This window comes from Natator depressus, chromosome 1 (genome assembly GCF_965152275.1).
Source record: "Natator depressus isolate rNatDep1 chromosome 1, rNatDep2.hap1, whole genome shotgun sequence".
In the NCBI taxonomy this organism is placed as follows: domain Eukaryota; kingdom Metazoa; phylum Chordata; order Testudines; family Cheloniidae; genus Natator; species Natator depressus.
The window spans coordinates 245,008,397-245,019,048 of NC_134234.1; the positions used below are offsets into that span (position 1 = coordinate 245,008,397).

Sequence of the window (10,652 nt, forward strand, 5' to 3'; positions counted from 1 at the left end):
CTGCTCCTCAGAAGCCACAAGACACATCCTCCTCCCTAAGGAAAGTGGCCCCTAGAGGTTTATGGGGAAATCCTGGAAATTAGACCATTCCCATATGATGTCCATCTGGGAGAGGTTAGCTAGTTTCCTAAGGATTAGCATTCCTTTCTATTGTATTTATACAGCCCTATAGATGGACCTGGAGCTCTCTATTTTTAACAATGTACTCCAAATCAGAACACACTAAAGATAAAACAAGCCAGTTCTAAGCCAGAATGGATTATAACAAGGAAACCACAAACAATGCCTAATAAGTAATAATAATAATAAAAAAAACCAGACAAGTTTTAAGCAAAGGGGTATTTTAAAGGTTACTGTCCCAACAGGCTCAAGATACTCCTAGGAATATCCATCTTTCCTTTCCACAAAAATCTGGCATTCTGACAAGGGATGGGAAAAAATATTAAACTAAATACACACATAAATAATTCACACCCATCTTTTGGCTTCTCTGTCTCCTGCCCCAGCAATAGCGCTCCACAGAGATCCAGAAAGATCTCTATGTCAAGCCTTGTTTTCAAGCACAAGAAATACTGTTTTGAGATAAATAATAACAACACTTTACAGTTATGTTTCATCTTCCACCCAAGGAACTCAAAGCACTTTGCAAATGAATTAATCATCTTCACAAAAACCACATCAGGTAGGAAAGTGTTATTTCCACTTTGTAGACAGGAAAACTTAAAACACAGGGAGGTTAAAGGGGCATCAACTTGAAAAAATCACACTTCCATGTGAAAATACTGTGCCTACTTTTGTTACAAGTAATCCCCAACATTACTGAAACCGAAAGAGATTAGAGGGGTTTTTTTAAACTCCCCTCTATTTTTTCCTGTTTATTTGTGTTGTGCTTTTGACACACTTTGTTTATAGTCAGTTTCACTGTTTCCTTGATGGTGCAGGCCCCTTCCCCAGGTCCTAAGGAAGTGTGTTTGCCAGGAAAAGCATGGTGGAGTCAAAATTGACAGTAAACAAGCAGCTGCCCTCACAGAGAGTGGCTCTTTGGCCTGTCCAAGAGACCCTTCTACACATAAATAGGGGAGCGGGGGAGGCATGTTTAAAACAGGATTTTTTAAAAACAAATCTCAACATTCTATTTAAATAGTTCTTTATAGTACAGAGACATCTCCACCCCCAACCCACGGTGGCAGCAGCTAAGAGGGTCTGTGATAGGAAGGGAGACCAATAAGAAAGGTGGTCTAAGTGAACAGGGTCTACAGACAGGACTCTACTAGGACTCCCCACCACTAGTGGAAGGACCACTTGGCTTCTCAGCTGGATGTTGCTCCTGAATAACAACCCATCCCCATTATTTTTCATATCACTTTTTGGCTAGTGGGTTTAGTCCTCTGGCTTTCAGGAATCTAGCAAAATTTTCAAGCACTTTGTGGTTGTGAGGTGATGGTTTAATGTATGTGGGAGTGGCCAGGTGAGAGACCAACAAAGTAAGTTAGAAAAGGGAAGTATGGTAGAGGGAGATTTTTAGAGTGGAAGAAAGGAGACTGAAAATATGGGGAAGGAGGTAATGAACATAATGTAGGGAAAGAGATATGGAAGAAGAAAGAGAAAAAAAAGATGCTGAAAACAACATAAGGAAAGATAAAGCATGATTATAGAATAGAAAATGCAGAATTAGTGTTTCTAATTCTCACGATTTTATTGTGAATCTTGTGATATTTGGTGTTCTTCATTATAGCTCAATTCCTGGAGACATAACCATGTGAGAATCTCAGCTTTCATTTAAAAAAAAAAAAAATTAAGCTTCTAGCTCTCATGGTTGTAGCAAAAATGTAAAACGTGAGCCCTAAATGCTGAAAGCTCCAAAGGCAACCAAAGATACTCCAAATTTAGTGTTTTTAAAATCCCATGTTTTCTAAGAAAATCTCGTAGTTTTCGAATGCTCTGAAAGCAATACTGTGGATTGAAGCCCAGAAAGAAATGAAGGCATTTAAGGGGGGGGGGGGGGGGAGGAGGGAAGAGGGGGAAGAGATAGCAAGTCAAAATTTTAAAACATATGTAGAAAGGTGAATGACAATTTATTGTAATCAAACAGCACACAATAAATAGTGCACAACTGTTTTATTCCTTTTAATTTCAGGAGGGTGTGCCAACATGTATATTTTTCAGGTGGGCTAGGATGTGTTGGGATTAGGTACATTTTTCAAGTCCTAGCTGTTCTGTCTTTTCCCACCAAAGCATTATATTTTATATATATTATATTTATAGGGGAGAGAAAGATTCTGAGACGAAGACATGGAGAATCTCAGATACTTTTCAAAGAGACGAAAGTGGAGAAAAGTATATGAAATTCTCAGGCCTACCAACCTTTACAGTGCCTTTTTAAAGTTAAATAGGATTATATAGATTAGAGATATAAAGGACCTATTACACATTTTCTTGTCCATTCTCTCCTGCCTGTGTGGCATTGTTCCCTACAGTATATTCTCTTGTGCTTTGTCCAACATAATCACCTCTCTGTAGACATACTACAGAACTTGAAATAATTGCTCAATTAAATTTTATTATTTAGAATGAATTCAGAAACAACTGAACTAGTTATTAAGTTACAGGTAATTACATGGGACCATCTGCACAAAAATCCGTTGCAATTTAAAGCATGAAATATACCATATGCAAAATGTTCGCATTGTACAGTAAGTAGAAAAGAGTACTCCAGAATACACCATGTGGGCCAAAGGCAGTACAGTGATTTTCCCTCTCTGTGCCTCTGTTTCCCCTTCCACCATATGTCTAAAGCAGCACATCTTGTCTGCTTTAGACTGTAAGCTCTTCAGGGCAGGGATGTGTCTTGCTACGCAGATAACGTGCCTAGCAGAGGGGGGCTATGATCTTGCATGGGCTTTTAGGTGCTACTGTAATACAAATAATAATGGAATAAAGCTCACATAAATGGACTGATGTGTCTTGGGGCGGGGGAGTCACATGATGAAAAATGGAATTCTCTGTGCCAGCTACTCTTATGACAAGACAAGACGAGCAGTACTGAATGTGGCCCATCACTCCTTCTGAAGGCCAGTGGATCATGCAATATGTTGACCCACTGGGCACATATTCCTGTGCTGTCCACAATCTTCCCTGAATATTGCTGCAGAGGACTGCTCCACTGTGCTGTATGAGGAGGGAGTGTGGAGTCACCCTCAAGGGGCTCTCCAAGGCCTGCCCTCCCCCCCCCCCCAACCCATGCAGCAGAAACAGCTTGAATATGGTTCTATTTGGGCACCCAGGAGAGTGGGCAAAGCTTTCGCATAGGAACCAAAGGTCAGCTTTTCTGCTGCTTCTGGGGAAAGAAAGGGGGGGGAACAGCCTCAAAGACTCACTGACATCTCACAGAAAAATTGTGAAAGGCAACCTATTAAGAAGAGACACTTCTACTTATAATTTCGTGTAGTTGACATTTCTCTTTCATTGGTCTTTTCGTTATTGGAGGCGTGTACATGAAATCAGAACCTCCGTTCAAGTGAGGAATAAGCAGTGACAGCAGATGAAGTCATCATGCTCCATGGCATCAATCAGTGCCACAGTAACCAATTACACTATCACAAAGAAAAGACTATGGGCCAAATTTTCTGCTGGTGTGACTTCCCTGAAGACAGCTAAGCCCCAAGAGTTAGGCATGAAGAAAGCAGCCAAAGCAGACTGACACTTCAAAACAAAGATTCTGATTTAATGCGGATATCCCTAGGAAGAAAAAAAGAACCGGGAACAAGAAATAAGAAAAATATAATGCACAGTATAAGCAGATTTGTTTTCCACTGAGGCCTTGGCAGCATTTTAACATTAGGGGGAAAAAACAGTTAAGCCCTTGTCACACTGATTTAAAAGACACAGGGAGATGATGGAGCAAATTGCAACCCCCAAAGCAACAGCACTTCAGAATCATTTGGCTATATTTGCACTATAGTGAAATCATGTTAACAGTAATCTTAAAAATTGGGATTGAAATTTAAGTCTGTTTAAATCTTTTCAGAAACCAGTCCAGGATTTAGAGCCCTGTGGGGAACATTTATTCCAGAGATAACAGAAACGAGCAACAAAGGAAACTATACTATACATGCTGTTGCCCTAGTTGGTGAGGGAGGAGCGGGTGATCTTATTTCAAAAGGCAAACAATATTTTGCCTATGGCAGATGCTGACATATCTAGAATGCAATCACGGGAACTAAAGTTGTGCTGATGCTGAAATCACGCGTGCTTATTGATGGGCACTTAAAAATAGTACTTTAACATGCAGATGAAGATAACAATTGCACTAGTTGCATATAAGGTAGTTAGAAATACTGTTAGTGCCCTATCCACACTCTGGTAAGGGAGCTACCAGTAGGGAGGTCAAAAACTGAATGAGTATGAAGCCTGAACTAGCAAATCCTTCCTGAAGGTGGCCCATCCAGTTCTGTTGGTAGCACAAGACAAAGCAAGGCAGGGAAGCTTAAATGCTGCGGCTAATGCTGTACCCGTTATAGAACTAAAGTTTCCAAGGCCTGTGAATTTGGCACCTTTCACAAGAACTACATTAATAACAAAAATAATGGGGAAAATCCTACTTGTGCAATCAGATCCACTTGGGCATATCACTGTGTCCATGTGGAGTGCTGCTGACATCCACACAGGCACAGGAATCTGTGCTAGAGAAACTATTTGCAGGCGCAGGACCTATATTTTTATTCATTGCTATAATGCCGTTCAAACAACAACAAATATTTGGCCGACTGGATTTTACAACTTAGAGGAGAAAAATCCCTCTCTCCTCCAGCCTAATTCCGAGGCGATCCATGCTACTCCACTAGTCTGTCTCTTTAAGGTACTGTAGGAACTACCTCAAATTTATGACAGAGAAGCCATTGGATGACTGAGTCTGGAAGTCAGAGGTTAAGGTCAGCAGTCTTCTTAAGAATGTGGCTTAATGGAAGGGGACCACCAATAACCCCAAAGGGCTTCCTGTGCTTTAAAAATGTATTTTAAAAAACTTAGGTGAGCTTGAAGGAGAGTATCTCCAGCAGGACAAGTGCTTCTCAGAATGTCAGAAGAAAAGGAAGACAAAGAATTAATGATATATTTTTTTAAAGTGATATGATGCTTTCAAAGAGAACTGAGCCATGTACATAGAAGGTACCTGTCTTAATAGAAAACAAGCATTCCTGTTGTGTCGAAATTTAAGAATAATATTTTTTTAAGAGCCAGTCATTATAAAAAAGTTTAAAAAGTAATCCCTTTTGACGTATCAGATACTCCTGGGGGAATTCTGCGTCACTGTGGTGCACAGAATTCATGTCCCCCGCAGATTTCTTTGCTTCCCCGCAGAAAAATTACTTCTGAAAGGGAAGCAAAGGGAAGCTGCACGAGCAGTCAGGCGCCCATACCCAGCAGTGCAGGCAGGTTGGTCCGGTAGAGACTTAAATCACCGCCAGGGAGGGGAGTGGGAGCTGGGCAGTCATGTGTGAGAGAGAGACACACTGTTCCTCTCACTTGCTATTGCAGCATGCTCGACGTGGAGGGGCAGGGTTTTGGGGTGTTTCTGAGGAGGTAGGCATGAGGCAGGAACTGTCCCCTCAGGCAGAGCAGAATGCTGCAGCCTGACTGCTTAGTGAATTGTTCCATTGTCTTTGTGAATTCCCCCAGTATAAAACAGATGTAAACATTTTAAAGCTCCATTACATTGCCAGAGTGGTGTAAAGGGCAGTATGGTCTTATAAATGCTTATGGTACATTAGTGATTAGAATGAATCTAAAGTTTTGTACTGTAAAATTTCCTATCAAAATATGCTCCATGAACTGTTTGTTACTGACCTTTCTGGAGATGATCAGTAGCCAATATAAATTGTGGGTTTGATTCCCCAGCCCTCACTTGCTCTTCAGTTGCCTATGATGTAACACTGAGCATATGGCTGCATATATTTGTTGACTAATAAATATAAGAAATTAAGGGTCAAACCTAGCTACATTACTATTAGGCAAGGGGGTTTGGGGATTTCCTCCAGTGCTTCCAGCCGTTGTATTGTAGTTTAAATAAATTATCAAAATAATTAAAACCAGAGTGATTACATTGTGTTATTTTGACAAATAAAATATGCTGAATTTTGAAATACTGTGTGCAGAGTGTTTTATTTTTTGGTGCAGAATTCCCCGAGGAGTACACTTCCTATAGCTAAGCTACTGCAGCTTCTCTCTGGATAACCATGCCTATGTAAAAACCTCTCAGTCTTGTCATTGCCCTGTAGGCTGTTAACGGGTCCCAAGCAAGCCGCTCTATCTATAACCACCCTTCTCAAGTTTTACAGATGTTTGCCCAATTACACTACTATCCACATGTAACATCAAAAGGTATTAGCAAAAATACAGACAAAGGTTCATTGTTATCGTACTTCTTTAAGGCCAGGTAATAATTACCAGTGTTTTCCATAGAGCCAGTTTCCTCCCCAGGTGAGCAAGCAGACCCCAACTGTGGTTTTCTTCCAGTGAGTCTTGAAGGTTTTAAACATTCTGACCACCCTGGCCATGTCTATCTTCACGGGGCAATGCAGGAAGAGGATGGACGATGAGAACTTGGAAGTCTCAGTGTGATGAGCTAATAATAACAAGATTAATTCAATGAGAGCAGAGACAACTGTGATATTATTGCTTCTAAAACCCCCGCTTCCTTTCCCTTCAAGTAAACTAGACACTTCCTCAGCTCTCGTCCCCTTACGCCCCTACTCTACTTCTGCTACATTGATGATATCTTCATCATCTGGATGCACTGAAAGGAGGCCCTTGAGGAATTCCACCAAGATTTCAACAATTTCCACCCCACCATCAACCTCAGTCTGGACCAGTCCACACAAGAGATCCAGTTCCTAGACACTACAGTGCTAATAAGCGATGGTCACATAAACACCACCCTATACCGGAAACCTACTGACCGCTATACTTACCTACGTGCCTCTAGTTTTCATCCAGACCACATCACATGATCCATTGTCTACAGCCAAGCGCTAAGATATAACCGCATTTGCTCCGATCCCTCAGACAGAGGCAAACACCTACAGGATCTCTATCAAGCGTTCTTAAAACTACAATACCCACCTGCTGAAGTGAAGAAACAGATTGACAGAGCCAGAATGGTACCCAGAAGTCACCTACTACAAGACAGGCCCAACAAAGAAAGTAACAGAACACCACTAGCTGTCACCTGCAGCCCCCAACTAAAACCTCTCTAGCGCATCATCAAGGATCTACAACCTATCTTGAAGGACAATCCCTCACTCTCACAGACCTTGGGGGACAGGCCAGTCCTCGCTTACAGACAGCCCCCCAACCTGAAGCAAATACTCACCAGCAACCACACACCACACAACAAAAACACCAACCCAGGAATCAAACCCTGCAACAAACCCCGGTGCAAACTCTGTCCACATATCTATTCAAGGGACACCATCATAGGACCTAACCACATCAGCCACACCATCAGGGGCTCATTCACCTGCACATCTACCAATGTGATATATGCCATCATGTGCCAGCAATGCCCCTCTGCCATGTACATTGGCCAAACCGGACAGTCTCTATGCAAAAGAATAAATGGACACAAATCTGACATCACGAATCATAACATTCAAAAACCAGTAGGAGAACACTTCAGTCTCCCTGGCCACTCAATAAAAGACCTAAAAGTGGCAATTCTTCAACCAAAAAACTTCAGAAACAGACTAACGTGAAACTGTAGAACTGGAATTAATTTGCAAACTGGACACCATCAGATTAGGCCTGAATAAAGACTGGGAGTAGTTGGTCATTATAAAACCTAAATCTAATTTCCCCAATACTAATTTCCCCCTACTGTTACTCACATCTTCTTGTCAACTGTCTGGACCACTCTCATTACCACTTCAAAAGTTATTTTCCCTCCCTTGGTATCCTGCTGTCAATTGAATTGTTCGTGAGACTAACTTCACACCTGGTAAGGCAATTCACATCTTTTCATGTATTTATACCTACTCCTGTATTTTCCACTCCATGCATCTGATGAAGTGGGTTCTAGCCCAAGAAAGCTTATGCCCAAATAAATTTGTTAGTCTCTAAGGTTTCAGAGTAGCAGCCGTGTTAGTCTGTATCCGCAAAAAGAAAAGGAGTACTTGCGGCACCTTAGAGACTAACAAATTTATTTGAGCATAAGCTTTCGTGAGCTACAACTCACCTCATCTAAGGTGTCACAAGGACTCCTCGTTGTTTTTGACCAAGAGCTGTAAAACACCTATTGATAGAGGGATAGATCCGTCTGCACAGTTAGCTTGCACAACAAACATGCTTTCCACAACAGGAAAACTATTATAAGGTCACCTAACCATCTCTAACTGGTGAGGAAATCCTCTCCTCCCTTGGCGGGTCCATAAAAATGCTCTCTGTTTCTGCATACCATATACCTAGGGCCCTACCAAATTCACAGCCATGAAAAACACATCACGGACCTTGAAATCTGGCCTCCCCACATGAGAGCGGTCTTTTGTGTGCTTCTACACTATACCACACAGATTTCATGGGGGAGACCAGCGTTTCTCAAATAGGGGGTCCAGACCCAAAAGGGAGTTGCAAGGTTATTTTAAGGGGGGTCGTGGTATTGCCACCCTTACTTCTGCACTACCTTCAGAGCTGGGCGGTTGGAGAGCGGCGACAATTGGCCGAGTGCCCAGCTCTGAAGGCAGCGCCCCACCAGCAGCAGTGCAGAAGTAAAGGTGGCAATTCCATACCATGCCACCTTTACTTCTGCGCTTCTGCCTTCAGAGCTGGGTGACTGGAGAGTAGTGGCTGCTGAGGGCCCAGCTCTGCAGGCAGCAGCGCAGAAGTAAGGGTGGCAATACCCTACCATGCCATCCTTACTTCTGCGCTGCTGCTGGCGGCGGCGGCTCTGCCTTCAGAGCTGGGCTCCCGGCCAGCAGCCGCCGCTCTCCAGCTGCCCAGCTCTGAAGGCAGCTGCTGCCACCTGCAGCAGTGCAGGAGTAAGGGTAGCAGTATCATGACCCTCCCCCGCCCATACACACAACTCCTGTTTGGGTCAGGACCCCTACAACTACAACACTGTGAAATTTCAGATTTAAATAGCTGAAATCATGAACGGTTTCAGAGTAACAGCCATGTTAGTCTGTATCCGCAAAAAGAACAGGAGGACTTGTGGCACCTTAGAGACTAACATATTTATTAGCGCATAAGCTTTCCTGAACTACAGCCCACTTCATCAGATGCACCATTGAAATCATGAAATTTACAATTTGCTAAATCCAATGGCCGTGAAATTGACCAAAATGGACCATGAATTTGGTAGGGCCCCACATATAGGCACTCAATGCCTATACCCCACACACGGTTTTCACCATCGAGTGCAAAAAAGAACAAATTAGAGACACTCTCTACAGTACTATACCTGGGGGCACGCAACTAACTGAACAGCCCAATGCCCTCTGTGCAGCCTACCAGACCCAACGCCCGCGCCCGGCAGCCTCTGAGGCCCCCCGCGCCCGGCAGCCTCTGTGAGCCCTGCTCCTCTCTCGCCCCGCAGCCTCTGTGCCCCATGCCTGCCCTGCCCTGCCCCCCTGCAGCCTCTGCGCCCCATGCCTGCCCTGCCCCCCTGCAACCTCTCTCCCCCTGCAGCCTCTGCGCCCCATGCCTGCCTGCCTAGCCTGCCCCCTGCAGCCTCTGTGCCCCCGCAGCCTCTGCGCCCCATGCCTGCCCTGCCCTGCCCCCCTGCAGCCTCTCTCCCCCTGCAGCCTCTGCGCCCCATGCCTGCCTGCCTAGCCTGCCCCCTGCAGCCTCTGCACCCCATGCCTGCCCTGCAGCCTCTGTGCCCCCTGCAGCCTCTGCGCCCCATGCGTGCCCTGCCCTGCCCCCTGCAGCCTCTCTCCCCCCGCCTGCCCTGCCCTGCCCTGCCCTGCCGCCCCCTCTCACCCTGCAGCCTCTGCCTGGCGGGGGCTTCGGACGCGCAGCCGGGCCCGGGTCCCCGCAGCCCGGGCACACGCCGCAGCCTCCTTCCTGCCGCCGCCCGAGCACGGTCCCCGCTGGAAACAGCTCCCGCGGCGCTCGGTTCCGCCCCGCGCGGCGCTGGCGGGGCCGCGGGAAGGGTCAGCGGGGCGCTGGGCTGGGCTGGGCTGGGCTGACTGCGGCCCTCGGCCGCCGGGCCTGTGTTAAGTGGCGCCCTTATGGGGGCCAGCCTCCTGCCCCGAGGTGGTGCGTTCGGGCGCTGCCGCCAGCCAGGCGTTTGGCCAGCTCCAGCGCTTCTGGGTGGGGGCCTGTCTGGGCTGGTCAGTGCCGGGTTTGCCCTTGACTTCCATGGGGGAAGCGGCAGGATTCACCTTTCCTGGTTTCCCAGCTGTGCCTATGACTTACCGCACACCACCTTATGGTGCCTGGTCCCCCAACAATAACCGCTCTCCTCGTTTTTTCATAGGGGTATATCCTGGGTGGCCTTGAAAAGCAGCTGATCCCCTCGCTAATGCTAATGCCAGGCAGGCAAAAAAAATTGTGAGGCAAGCCCCAACATATCTCGAGATTGGCTTAAAAATCATGAGATTTTAAAATATAATACAAGGTGGGGTTCTTTTTATTTGCCTCCTGGTTTTTGATCATTT

The 10,652-nt window shown here is 45.3% G+C and overlaps 1 protein-coding gene across 5 annotated transcripts in view; it reads right to left on the reverse strand.

The window, feature by feature from the left end:
• Window positions 1-10,430, reverse strand: part of AGK (acylglycerol kinase) — a 55,516-nt gene extending 45,086 nt beyond the window's left edge. For 2 of the 5 annotated variants that reach the window (XM_074939992.1, XM_074939969.1), the window contains exons 1-2: window positions 9,973-10,096; window positions 6,445-6,622 (exon numbers count right to left, since the gene is read on the reverse strand). In XM_074939992.1, the coding sequence (XP_074796093.1) occupies window positions 6,445-6,554 (110 nt within the window). In that variant the 5' untranslated portion in view covers window positions 6,555-6,622; window positions 9,973-10,096. Of the gene's footprint in view, window positions 1-6,444; window positions 6,623-6,968; window positions 7,143-9,972; window positions 10,097-10,410 lie in introns of those variants that run through there. The other 3 variants (XM_074939975.1, XM_074939984.1, XM_074940000.1) reach the window with 3 other exon arrangements.
• Between the last annotated feature and the right edge of the window lie 222 nt (window positions 10,431-10,652).